The 12,859-nt window shown below is 29.8% G+C and overlaps 9 protein-coding genes and 1 non-coding gene across 10 annotated transcripts; 5 read left to right on the forward strand and 5 right to left on the reverse strand.

Moving 5' to 3' along the window:
• The first annotated feature begins 574 nt into the window (after positions 1-574).
• On the forward strand, positions 575-1,271 carry ASCRUDRAFT_75252 (uncharacterized protein). The gene has a single exon (XM_020192988.1). The coding sequence runs from the start codon at positions 720-722 to the stop codon at positions 936-938; it is 219 nt and encodes a 72-aa protein (XP_020048337.1). The 5' UTR covers positions 575-719; the 3' UTR covers positions 939-1,271.
• Positions 1,272-1,321: 50 nt separating this feature from the next.
• ASCRUDRAFT_75253 (emp24/gp25L/p24 family protein) lies at positions 1,322-2,176 on the reverse strand. Its single transcript, XM_020192989.1, has one exon. It carries the CDS (start codon positions 2,031-2,033, stop codon positions 1,509-1,511), a length of 525 nt encoding a protein of 174 aa, XP_020048338.1. The 5' UTR covers positions 2,034-2,176; the 3' UTR covers positions 1,322-1,508.
• A 185-nt stretch (positions 2,177-2,361) lies between these two features.
• On the reverse strand, positions 2,362-4,470 carry ASCRUDRAFT_75254 (uncharacterized protein). Its single transcript, XM_020192990.1, has one exon. It carries the CDS (start codon positions 4,303-4,305, stop codon positions 2,425-2,427), a length of 1,881 nt encoding a protein of 626 aa, XP_020048339.1. The 5' UTR covers positions 4,306-4,470; the 3' UTR covers positions 2,362-2,424.
• Positions 4,471-4,926: 456 nt separating this feature from the next.
• TOM22 (Tom22p) lies at positions 4,927-5,558 on the forward strand. The gene has a single exon (XM_020192991.1). It carries the CDS (start codon positions 4,995-4,997, stop codon positions 5,448-5,450), a length of 456 nt encoding a protein of 151 aa, XP_020048340.1. The 5' UTR covers positions 4,927-4,994; the 3' UTR covers positions 5,451-5,558.
• Positions 5,559-5,739: 181 nt separating this feature from the next.
• On the reverse strand, positions 5,740-6,338 carry ELF1 (Elf1p; the record flags this gene model as incomplete). The annotated part of the gene is made up of 2 exons (XM_020191703.1): positions 5,740-6,162; positions 6,336-6,338. The coding sequence occupies 2 exons, from the start codon at positions 6,336-6,338 to the stop codon at positions 5,740-5,742; spliced, it is 426 nt and encodes a 141-aa protein (XP_020048341.1).
• A 285-nt stretch (positions 6,339-6,623) lies between these two features.
• On the reverse strand, positions 6,624-7,371 carry RIM1 (Rim1p; the record flags this gene model as incomplete). The annotated part of the gene is made up of 1 exon (XM_020192992.1): positions 6,624-7,371. A coding segment is annotated over exon 1 (428 nt), but the record flags the coding sequence as incomplete, so codon positions are not given.
• Positions 7,372-7,505: 134 nt separating this feature from the next.
• Positions 7,506-7,579, forward strand: ASCRUDRAFT_t46. Its single transcript has one exon. It is a non-coding gene; the product is annotated as a tRNA-Asn (tRNA).
• Positions 7,580-7,674: 95 nt separating this feature from the next.
• On the reverse strand, positions 7,675-7,998 carry ASCRUDRAFT_75258 (uncharacterized protein). The gene has a single exon (XM_020192993.1). It carries the CDS (start codon positions 7,960-7,962, stop codon positions 7,789-7,791), a length of 174 nt encoding a protein of 57 aa, XP_020048343.1. The 5' UTR covers positions 7,963-7,998; the 3' UTR covers positions 7,675-7,788.
• A 1,134-nt stretch (positions 7,999-9,132) lies between these two features.
• On the forward strand, positions 9,133-11,021 carry ASA1 (Asa1p). The gene has a single exon (XM_020192994.1). It carries the CDS (start codon positions 9,630-9,632, stop codon positions 10,881-10,883), a length of 1,254 nt encoding a protein of 417 aa, XP_020048344.1. The 5' UTR covers positions 9,133-9,629; the 3' UTR covers positions 10,884-11,021.
• A 524-nt stretch (positions 11,022-11,545) lies between these two features.
• ASCRUDRAFT_75260 (uncharacterized protein) lies at positions 11,546-12,685 on the forward strand. The gene has a single exon (XM_020192995.1). It carries the CDS (start codon positions 12,025-12,027, stop codon positions 12,259-12,261), a length of 237 nt encoding a protein of 78 aa, XP_020048345.1. The 5' UTR covers positions 11,546-12,024; the 3' UTR covers positions 12,262-12,685.
• Positions 12,686-12,859: the final 174 nt, after the last annotated feature.

Genomic DNA, 12,859 nt, shown 5'->3' on the forward strand with positions numbered 1-12,859 from the left:
AAAAACAACAAAATAACAAGCTAAAAAATATATTAAGATTTTTATATATTTCTTTCAAATTGTTTTTTTATATCTAAGTTTATAGAATTGGGTAGATATTAATTTTTAATTGCCATTAGTCTGTTTTAGATTCTTTTCATAAAACTTTCCTTATTGATAAGAACAAAAGAAATTTGTTTGGAAGATGCCCAGTTTATCCCAATTAGAGAAAACTTCAGACAGTGTAAGGATCAGTGAATTGTTCAAAGTGCCTTTTAGAAGGTTGTGATGCTCTCCAGATCCTCCCAATATATGATCATAAGCATGTGCATGCTAACGCGTTGAAACACATGAAAATCCAAACTGAGACCATCTATCGGGATGCATGTAACAGTAAGCAAACAGGCGAACGCCGCCAAATATCGAGCAGATGGTCAGTTAGGGCTCTTACGAGCGACGAAATATGCGGCTAGAATTTCGCGAACGCGGCAGAGATCGAACGATGCAATCCCAAGAGAGTGAAAGCAAAGATCAGGGAGAAACTGAGCTGATTTGATTTGCTGACCCTCCTGGAGAAAGCTTATTATATAATCAGTTCTACTTTGCTGTCGAGTATAAATGATTCATTTGGTCAGTTTCTTATTTTTTCTCCTGAAGATTTCCAACTTACCTGAGTTTCAAGTGTTAGATATAATACAATCGTGTACCAGTGCTCTACTCTTCTTATTCTTAATATCAAAATGATTGCCCCAATTGCTTCAAAAAGAATTGCTCAATGTACCGCCAGAAGATTTTACTCATCAAGCTCTGGTGGCATGGATCCAACTGTTAAGAAGACCTTGATATTGTCTTTCGGTGCTGTTGGTGTTGGTCTTGCAGCTATGTTAGCATATTATCCTCAAAATGCTCCAATCAAGAAGTTCTACCAGAAATCTGAAGAACATGCTAAAAGGGATTAAGTTATAAGCAAATGTAGTGAATAATATAATACAAGATTGTTAATTCCATATTCTTTCATTTCATTCGATTGAAATTTCAAATTTAGTTTCAAATTCAAATTCAGGTTTAAGCTCAATTAATTATCTTTTGTTTTTGTCTTTGTTATCTTTTTATCTCTATCTTTTTGTCTTTGTCATCTTTTTATCTCTATCTTTTTGTCTTTGTCATATTTAATATATGTTGTATAATCTTTTTAGCTTGTTTATGCTGTTTTTTTTTATTTAATTCATTTTTTTTTCTTTCTATTTATACATGGGTAATCTACTGAATAAACAATCAAAAATTTGAATCAATTAGTGCTCTGAAATACAAAAAAAAAAAATAAAAAAATAAAAAAAAATGCCTAAAATAGAATATTGTACATTTATACATTTATATAAATAAATCATGGTGATAATGAAATGATCATGTTTTTCTTTCTTACCAAAATATGAAAATAAATAACTGAAAAAAAAATTGAAAATAAAATAAAATAAAATAAATAAGATCATAAATATTATTATGGGTACCTTAATTAAATTTAATTAAAACTATACCAATTTTTGTTTAACAAAAAATGTTCTCAAATGTCTCATTTGCCAAATACAAGTTCCAGTTAAAACTAAAGATTGAATCATTGACCATTTAACTACTCTATAATTCGTGCTCTCACTTTGATCTCTAAATAATGCTTCTCTATCTCTCATTAATTTTTGTTCTCTTCTAATCTCATTAACTTTATTAGTTAATACTTTAACTCTTGATGTTAAAGTCCCGATTGCATCTTTGTTTTTACTATCGAATACTTTCGCCTCACCAATTGTAAAGTCGATATTAACTTTGGTCTTGATCTTAGAAATCCATCCATATGATTGTGGATTAAAACAAATTCGATGTTCACCCGAATCAATTGCAGTAAATGTGAACTCCCCGGTGCCTTGCTGTCCCTTCTGATGAACAACTTTATGGTCATCATCGAAAACTTCTTCAACATCGATAACTAAGCCCATGTCCACTGTGGTAGCCCTATAATCATTAATACGAGTATCGAACACCTCAATTTTGTATTTTCCCATTAAAATTGTCCCTTCTGACAATTCTTTGTAAAAACACTTCCTATCTCCACCATTTAAAAAAAAATAAAACCCATTGGCTGTGCTCAAAACATAGAATATCAAGGTAACAAACGATATCAACAACATTTTCACAAATATCTTTCTGATCTGGTGTGATATGGTTAAAGATAATCTAACAACACACTATTTTCTCTGAAAAAGTCAACTTTGAGACACCGTGGATACTTGCGGATTTCCGGCTGAAATAAGCGCTGAAATAAGCACCCAACACCCAGCCTGTATCCTATAAAATCCAACACCCACCACAAAGCGGCTTCCTAATTGGGCTGTTTAGAACTGTAGCTTATTATACTATTGTATTATTTTGCTGTTTTATATAAATCTATACATGTTACGAATCTGCCTCCCATCGTTTGGAATGTAGTGGAGGAGGCTTCTTCCAGAAGTACTGCTTGTGGCTTCTTCTGCAGCTTCGCAATGAGTTCCCACCTTTAATTGACTTTATCAAGCTTTTTCTGTCTTGGTCTGGGTCCTTTTCCACATCATAATAGTACTCCTCATCTAAACTTTGCCCTGCTGCGTCCTTTCCCTCTCGATAAATAACACCAATACACCTTATTTTATTCAAGATCTTTCTTAATAGCACCTTGTCCAATTTGCTGATCAAATGGCTCACATTTTTTTGCAAAAATGCTATAGGAGTTGATGCTAATCTTGTATACGCTAAATGGTTTATCAAAATATTTTCCAATGTTATTAGTTTTAGCTTTTTATCAATTTCATGAAGCTCCTGTTGTAAAACCATATTAAGACTGTTTTCTTCGTCGTTATTGATGTTTTCTTTATCGCTATCATCGTTATTATCATCGTTATCATTTTGAAAATTTTTGAAATTCTTATGGAAATTGGAATTTGAAAGAAATCTCTTTCTAGCCATAGCATTTTCATAATATTGGTCTCTTTTATTTAATGTAATTATTTGGTTTATGATGTCGGTTTTATCCATCAGATTTAAATCGCTTGAATCTTCATCTTTTAGGGAATTATTGACTGTCTTTGTAATATAATCCAGATAACCAGTCTTATACAAATTAATTATTCTTGGTTTATTTGGTTTGTAATTATTGCAATTTATATTAACCAATTCTCCTCGGATGTCTAATAAAATATTATTTATGCAGGGAATATTAACTCTTTCACCTTTTATAATAAATATAATACTTGATTTAATCATGGTAGCAATTCTATTAAAATCTGTCAAGCCTTGTTTAACTAAACTCTTGTAATCACTTTTTTTATCAATTTTAATATTTTTAATATTTTTAATATTAATATTTTTAACATTAACATTTTTAGAAAATTTATCGTTGTTCAATTCATAAAATTCGTATAGATTTTTATCATTGTTACCATGATGGTCATTATAAATTAGTTTAACATGATAAGGTAATATTATTGACACACCATTCAAACTTAGACAATCAATTATTATGGAATTATTTAATGAATTGTAATGAATTAAAAGATGGTTTCTTGAGACATATTTATTGCCATTATTTATTATAATGTCATTAGATGTTTGTTTTCCAATAGAATAAGAATTGGTCGTGTGATTTATATTAATATTGGTGATATAATCATTATTCATTTCACTATCGTTATCATTGTCATTATCGTTATTGTTGTGATTATAATTGCAATTATAATAACTGTCCTTCTCATCACGTTCGCAGCTACTACTTCTATTATTGTTATCAGGAGTCTGAGATTTGCTAATTAAACGGGGTTTATTAGTGGCTCTAATTGGACTCTCATAATTGATTTTATCACTGACTTGAGCAGTGAATTGATTAGCGATAGGAGTTATATTATTAATATCAGCAGTATTTTGATTGTTATCACTAAGACTGTCGCTCATGGTATCAGTGCTATTGATAATAATTTGCACTTTTTCTTGTTTTTCATCTAAATTGAATTTTAAATGAGATGAAAAAATCTCGCTTGAAGGATCAGGAGTAGGCAAATTGAAACCTGCAATCTTTTCATTGTTTAAACTGGAACTGCTAGCACTGTGTTGTGATGAATTTTTTATTGGTAAATGTGAATATCTTCTTTTTTTAGGAGTATGATACAAAGCTTTTGATATCATAATCTCGTCATCGTCGGTTTGTATATCGTGTTGATCACTGTCGGTAATCTGACTGTCGCTATCATTATCATCAGGAAAGTAATCAGCAATGGGAGAAGATGGGGGATATTGACTTGAAGTCATGATAAACAGAAAAATGCGAGAGATAACGAAAACTAACAGAGAGTAAAAGAAAAAAAAAAAGTGCAGGAGCAAAAAGACAATGGAAAGCAGATAATGAAGACAGTAAAAGCAAGTGTTTAAAGAAATTGTTTATTAATATATGATAAAAAAAGGAAAAAAGAAATATAACCAATTAATTTAGAAACACAAAATTGTAAAACATTTTATAACGCCATAAAATAATAAATTTCGTGGATCGTGAATTAAATAGACATTGAAATTGAAAACAGTTGGAAAATCGCTGAGCTAAGTGGTTTAAAGTTCCATATATCACCGCTATTTCTGCTGTTTTTATTTACCAACACCAAACGCATTAAAATAATTCAATAGAAATAAAATATTCAAACAAATAAAAATAAAAATAAAAAATAAAAATAAAAATAAAAATAAATAAAAATATTCTCTGTCGACGCGTATCCATGTGTGAGGTACCGATTTACACGTATACTATAACTCTAAAATATTACATAATACATTATTCATTACAGCTGTCTTTCACGTGTTCTCACACGTGTGGCGTTTTTAAAAAACTTCAAGTGAGAGAAGAAAAAAAATCAGAGAGGTTTTAATAGGAAGAACATAGAGCAAAGTAATATTGACAATTGAAAGAGCAGGATTATAGCATCATACACAAAATATAAAACACAAAGATGGTCAAACTCACACAACTTGATGAAAACAACCAGCCAGTTGAAGACTCTGTGCTTAATGATAATGACTTTGAAACCACCTCTGAATCAGATAGCGAAAATTCCGAAGCCGATTCTGACGATGATGATTTTGATATAGAAAACGAAACCATTTTAGACAGAATTGTTGCATTAAAAGATATTATTCCAATTGAACAAAGGTCTATCATATCCGACACAACTACAGGCTTGTATTCATTTTTATCTAATGGTATTAGCAAAACTGGTAATTTATTGTGGATAATTACCTCTTCATGTTTATTATTGGGAGTTCCATTAAGTTTATCGATTTTAAGTGAGCAACAATTATTAGAAATGGAAAAGGAATTCAATTTACAACAGCAAACTAATGATGTTTTAGCACCAGGTTCCACTAATGATGCTTTCCAACCTCTACCATCTCAACCTGCTCATTAATTCTATTAAACTTTATTGTATTTTTTTTTCGATTTTTTCTCTACCTTTTTTTGGAATATTTTTATTCTCTTTCAATTTTTCAATTTTTTTTTGAATGTTCTTTTCCCGATTTTTATTTTTTATTATCATTATACTTTATTTTTAATTTATTTTTAGTTTATTTTTTCAATTCATTTATTGAAGATGTCAATCTTGCTTGTATATATATATAAATAATGACAAGAAAAAACCACTCACAAAATAGTTTAAAAATATAGATAAGGTAAATATATATAATAATATATTATTATTATTCATCTACATAATCTCCATCAGATTCGTCTATTTCACTAAGATCATCAAATCTTCCAGGTTTTGTATTTTTCCCTATATCACTAGAGCGATCGTTGTCATGGTCAATAGAATAATTTTTGTCGAGATTATTGCTTAGATTATCATCACTATTATTATAATTCATATCATTAGTTTCTTCAGCTATTTCTTCACATGCATCAACCCAATCAGCATAAATATCAACTGGCTGACTTAAAGTATGAATTGGAGTCTGAAATGTTTGTCCACATATCTTACAATTCAAGCTTCCTATATTTGTCTTTTTATCAATTGTACATATTATTGAATCAGCATGATTACAAAACAAACATGAAAAAGTTGTTGATAATTTTCTTTTGATTTTTGGAGCCGGTTTTCTTGAAGATTTCTTTCTTTTTCCCTGTACATAGATAAATAAATTAAAGAAAATAAAATTTAATTGAATTAAATTAAATTAAATTAAATTAAATTAAATTAAATTAAATTACCAAGTAAATTATTTATTGCTTTATTAGTATTGCACCCATAACTGGAATTATATCAATTTAAGATGACGTCTCATAGATTACTTACCATTTTAAGTCGTTTTTATTATTTGTTCGAATTCTCAGGTATTTGAAATAATAATATCTGGATACTATTGTAATTGCTGGATGGATCAGTTGAAATTAAATTTCTTCCTTCTTCTTTTTCCTTATTTCGATTTATCCAAAAATAGAAAGACCGTCTTTACTTACAGAAGTAGTATGTTTCAAAATAGGCAGCTCCTCTTTGAGACATTCCGAGGTCTTGCCTTATCAACATAGCTCTATGAAAAGCAAAAATAGTGAAAAAAGATTATAAAAGAGAATAAATATTTTTTGCCACAGCTTTGTGAAATAACGCTCGAATACAATTAAGACTGTCAATTGTCTGTGAAATTAGAGTACTATTTGCAAGTAAAAAATTTCTTTATATATAGAGAAAAAGCGAGCTTAAAAAATAAAGTAATACTCAAACAATATATAAGAAATAAATATAATTTAGTTTAGTAGTTGAAAAAAAAACCCAGAGCAAAATAAAGAGGTTTAAAATCTACTCAGAACTCTCCTCTTGTCCCTTAGATTTGAGGATTTTAAAAGTATCTTGGTAGAATTTTATACTATATGCTTTTGTGCCATCTTCTTTCTCGTACACTTGAGGAACTGGTTGACATTCAACATAAACCAAAGAACCTTTTGGGCAATATTTGGTCATGAAATCAAACGATCTTTCATTCCAGCATTCAACTCTAAACCATCTTGGAGGTTGATCTTCTTTGTTTCTATTTCTAAGTGGATTAACAGCAATAGAGTATCTTAAGACCTGTTTGTCATTTTCCAAAGTCTCTGGCTCCAAATCATTACCAACATATCCAATAAGGGTTAACTTAGCAAAAGTAGCGTTGTTTCTCTTAAATAGATTTAAAGTGGGAGAAAATGCCGGTCTGCTAGCGAAGGAGGTTCTTAAAATGGATGGACGAAACATTTTCAACAATTAGCCAATGTGTAACAGAAAGTATAATCTTAGGTATTTTGTTATGCAATTCAATTGTGCAATTTGATAGTAAACCCTCAATTGTTAAGCTGATCAACAGAATAAAATTTGCCATCAAAAAAAAATCTGGTTTTAGTGAAAAACAATAGATCAAAAAATAGAAACAGGGTAAACACTATATATAGGTTGTGCTTCTATCTATGTTATGCGAGCCCGAAAGCATGAAGCGACTTCGTGGCCAAGCTGGTTAAGGCGTGAGACTGTTAATCTCAAGATCGAGAGTTCGATCCTCTCCGAGGTCGTTGGTTTTGTCTGGGTCACTTCTGATTCTTAGCAGATTTTTTTCTTTCAACAATTTTTGTTACTATAAAACCTATTATCGTACAATTTATTATGCTATTTATTTACCATGAACCAATTATATACAGACCTGCCCATTTCCGTTGCAATCACCGGGCTTTTTCTTCATAATCTAGCCTCTACTGAGTGCAAGCTCTTCAATTGAGATTGTCTAGCTCTGCTGATTTTTATTGTAATTTTTTATGTCATTGAGTAGTGACCTATAAGCACTTTTTTTATTAAAATGATATTTGTTTTTCTTTTTAACTGTCTTGTTCTTTTCAGATTTTTTCTTCCCCTTTTCTTTCTCGTTCTCTTTATTTTTCTCTTTATTTTCATCTTTCATTTTTTCTTTATCTTTTATTTTTTCTTTATCTTTTTTTTTTTCTTTACCTTCCTTTTCTTCATTATATTTTATTTCTTCACCTTCATCTTCACCTTCATCTTCATCTTCATCTTCTTCATCCATTTCATCTTTTATTATTTTGTTTTCATTAGTTTCAATCAAGTACTTTCTTGTTACATCTACTGATGGATCATAAACATTAATCATATTACCTTGAAAAAATGCATTTTTCAACTTGTAAAATGCATTTCTTGCTTCATTATTAGTGCAAAATTGTACAAATGCTGTACACCTTATTGAAATCGGTATTCTAGAATTTTGGTAAAATCGAATATCCACAATGTTTCCAAACTTTTTACATAAATCGAATATTTCATCTGCTGTAACATCACGCTTCAATCTAGTTATCATTATTGATTTCCTTGAAGATCTCTGCTTGGTTTGAAAATAATCTATAAATATTTCTTGATTATTAAATTTTAAACCCCTTAGCTTTTTAATCGCAAACTCGGCAGATTCTATATCCTCGAATAGAATCTTGATTCCATCTTTTTTTTCATTGAAATCTATAGATAGAACATTTTTTCTTTGTATTTCTCTGAATATTGCATTTGCAAAATTTTCCAATGTCACTCGTTTATAAACGTTTGTTACATAAATCGTATGGTTCTTTGGATGCGTTGGTGTTAAAAAATTTATGTTGAGCTTTCTTCCACGAATCACATCCACTAACTTTCGAGTTGCAACTCGAGCTTGATAAATCTCTGCAAATGATAATATCGCCTTCTGTGATATAGACTTCAATGAGTCGTCTTCTATTATCAACAAACTTTTCAATCCCGAACACTTGGGAAATATCTTTCTCTGAAACTCCTCTAGCCCAAAGGACTTTGGTAGATTTGATATTAATATATCTGTGTTAGCGTTTGGATTGGGATTTCCATTGTGTTTGGTTGGTTGTTTTGTGGTTTGTTCAGATAATACTCTGTGATACAACCTGTATTTCGATAGTGCATTGCCATTTATATTGAAGCTGCTCTTCAAAAAGCTGGTTTTCAGCAAACTGCTTCTAAACATTATTTTTTTCATCTATTGCCAATTTTGACCATTTCTTGTTTTTCATTTTTTTCATATTTTTCTTTGATTTGGATGTGTTGATCATTTTGATAATTGTAATTTCAATACGAAAACTTACCCTTCTCAATGTATTTTTTTAAAAAAAAATACCATTCTTTGACCAAAATTGTCAAGATAATGAGGACTAATTCAATGTATATCTGGATATGAACCAAAAGACTCAATTGTTAGGATGGTTAAGAGGACACAATTCATCTATAACTGCTCAAGAAGTATTTTATTTTCCTTCGTTGTACAATGAGAACCTAATTGTCCCTTACTTGGTCACTGCTGATGAAAATGGGAATTTGATCATTTGGAATTTGATCAACAAGAGACCCTTATCGATTTTTAAAGCACATTCGAAAAATGTTATATCAATCAAACAGCTTGGTGTAAAATTCAATTCTAATAAAGATGGAAATGTTACAATTGATGAGACTTTTTTTGGAATATTTATGACGCACTCAAGAGATAATAAATTGAGGTTTTGGAGACTTGATCTAAACTATCATAATAATTTAATATCATTAAGTGATATAAATTTTAATATGAATAGTGATAAAATTGATCAGGATAACCAGGATAACGACAATTTGAATAACTCAGTTGATATCAATCCCTTAGTTTTATTACTAGAATTTCCTATAAATTCTTTAAATTTTTGTAATGTTGATGTTTACGATAATTATTTATGTTGTATCAACTCAATTAATGACACAAATTTCAATATTTTTAAACTCAATTATGATAGAACAGAAAACAAATTGGAACTAGATTTAGAATACATTAATATTAGTCCGAAAATTTTAATTGAAAAATATAATTATTTGAATAAATTTCAAAGGGATATTTCAGCTAAAAAATTTGCCAATAATATAATTAAAAAGGAGATTAGTTTAGGCATCATGATGAAGATTTTATGGGTTTGTAAAGAAATTGTTTTTGTTGGATATGAAAGTGGGCATGTAATCTCTTATTTGATTTCTCATAATAATGACAATGTTTTAGATAACAAAGAAAAATTTAATAAATTACTTTTAGACTTGAGCTTATCTATTGATGATATTAAAGATGATTATATAGATCAAAACCGAGAATATGAATTAATCGAACAAATTCGATCTAATGATGAATACACTACGTTGAATTCCAATATTAAAATATTGTCAATAAATTCAACACATTATCCGAATCCTGTTTTAGATATCAAGTATGATTTCAAAAACAAATTAGTTTTTTCATCATCAGCCGGGTCTAAATTAACTATTCATAGCGTTTCTTCATCAATTAATGACGAATTAATGATAAATGAGGATATTAGAGGTGAGAAAAAGTTTCGAATTAATGGTATATCGTCAATTTTTATACGTAATGATGGGTTGGTGTCGATTTCGACTTGGGATGGATTTGTTAAATTATTCAAAATAATTACTACAGATGGCGATGAAAATAACAATGGAAAATCACAATACGATTTAGTTGAAATTGATAAAATTGTTAAAAGCAAGCCTCGAGTAGTTAAAGAGTTCTCCTCAGACCCTAATGATCCAGAAATCACGAAAAATGAGAAAAACATTAAGAGATTCAAATCGGATAATATCAGTCTAAATTACATATCAATCAATATGGATAAAAGTTCAGATTCCCAAAGATTTATTCAAAAATTCCACAGTGAAATAACACTTCGGAACACTGCTACATTACAGTTGTTGAAAATCAGAAAAGAAAAAAACATTTCCAAAGAGTTATTTCTCTTTATAGGATACGCTGATGGACGAATTGCAATGTACAAAACATGCTGAAGAGTATATGAAGAGCAGTTGAGAGGCTTTTGAAGAAGCAGCTTCCTCATCATCATCCGAGCAATTCGGATGTTTCAGCCGTCGTTTGCGACTTCGCAGATGAATTACGTAAAATAGACGAATACATAAACATACAACTACTCAAACACCCGGTTGCATCTCCGTAGACCGAACAAGGCTGTGCTCAGCTTTTTCCCGTTTTCGCAATACTCCCATTAGTGGAGCTTGAATCAGCGAGTTCCGGATAAGAACGTCGGTCGGTCGTCAGGCTAGAACTTCAGCCAATTTGACTCTGCACATGCCGTTTCGTGAGGGTTCGCAGTACTGCTAAAGCAGTAAATCGGCGAAACTGTCTTCTTTGCGCAGTGTCAGATCGCAGCTAGCGTAATGATTTGAGGTACAATTTAAAATGGCGTAGACGCGTCTGTGCAGTATTGTGCATGTAGACACAATGCGCGCACTGCACAACGTGCATACGATCGAGTTGTCTATGTCAATCAAACTTTGTCCAACAAATTCTTATTGTGAAATTCAACTCATTCTCATACTTTTTAGAAATTTTGGAGATTTGAAAATGTTTTTATGGGTCTTTTTTTTTGTTTGAAGGTTTTCTCTTGGTGTCGATTTCGCCATTTATTATGTACATATCCCTTTTTAACTCAAGTTATCTCACCAACCTATCAAACTTCTTTGTTAAATCTTTGTCTGACCTTGCGATATTCATGTCTTTAACATAACTTGAAAATTTTTTAATGATTTGCAGAATCAGCAAAACTTTTATTATCTATCGTTCTTTTTTCTAAAATATGCTTGGTTACTTTTGGGGTTTTCCTGAGTTTTTTTTGGTTTTCTTCCAGTCTAACTTAAAAGAAATGAAAACAATTTTTATAACCTATTATTGTTCAAAATCATTATATTTTTAAAATTTTATATATATACCAATGTTCCCTCACCATTATTCTCAAATTTCACTGATAGTTATATCTTTTTATTCATTGATGCCTTTTTAATTTAAAATTCTTTTATTTCTTTTAGTTCATTGACTTGCCTCAATTGATTCAACATCAATATAAATTCAATTCTATCCAGCTCATTTTACTCTGATTTGCTATCTAATTACATATAACTTATTCAATTAACAATGATTGGAAACAACTACTCAGCTCCTTCATCCAGCTCTTATCAATATTTGGACATGTCGACTTACAAAGTAGATTCGGTTATCTGCTGTAATTGCGAATCAGAAGCTCCACAAAAGGTATATTGTCGCTACTTGAGCGATCCCTCAAAGTACTACATTCATGCGAAATGCTATTATTGCCAACATGTCTGGTGCGACGAATGCGAGAAGTTTTTTGCTGCTAATGATTTTGTGTGATATCAATATAATATATGTTGAAAACATGAAAAAGGGAAAGAAGGTCTTATAATTATAGTGTTTTAGTTCCTCTTGGTTGTTTCTTGTTTTCTGTATTTTTTTAACTGGTTTCATTAAACTTTCTGCCTAAATTTTTACTTATATTTTATTTCATGCTTTGCTTTCCAGTTTTTTAAGCCACTAATTCCAAGGCTAGTGAGTTGGTATAATTTAATTTTAATCTGCTGTATATGATATTTTTTATTTCTATTTCTCTTTGGATTTGGATATTTATTTTTATTTTTATTTTTATTTTTATTTTATAATTACTCATCATTTTTATCCATAATTACAAAATTTTGATTGTTTTCATCTACATTTTATTTTCCTTTATCTTTTTATTTTTATTAAATTAGCATGCTCTTTATTTCCAAAAAACAATTAAATGAATAAACAAACTACAATTATTAATTAAAATTGAATCTAATTTACTTTTATTGCTACCAGTATAAAATTATTATGCACTCAAAATCAAAAATCTTATATCTTTCGATTGTATTGACCGATAAGAAAATTTTATAGAAAATCTTTAAAAACTCATAACTAATTTAATCAGCCT

The sequence above is a fragment of the Ascoidea rubescens genome (assembly GCF_001661345.1).
Source record: "Ascoidea rubescens DSM 1968 unplaced genomic scaffold ASCRUscaffold_4, whole genome shotgun sequence".
Taxonomy (NCBI): domain Eukaryota; kingdom Fungi; phylum Ascomycota; class Saccharomycetes; order Ascoideales; family Ascoideaceae; genus Ascoidea; species Ascoidea rubescens.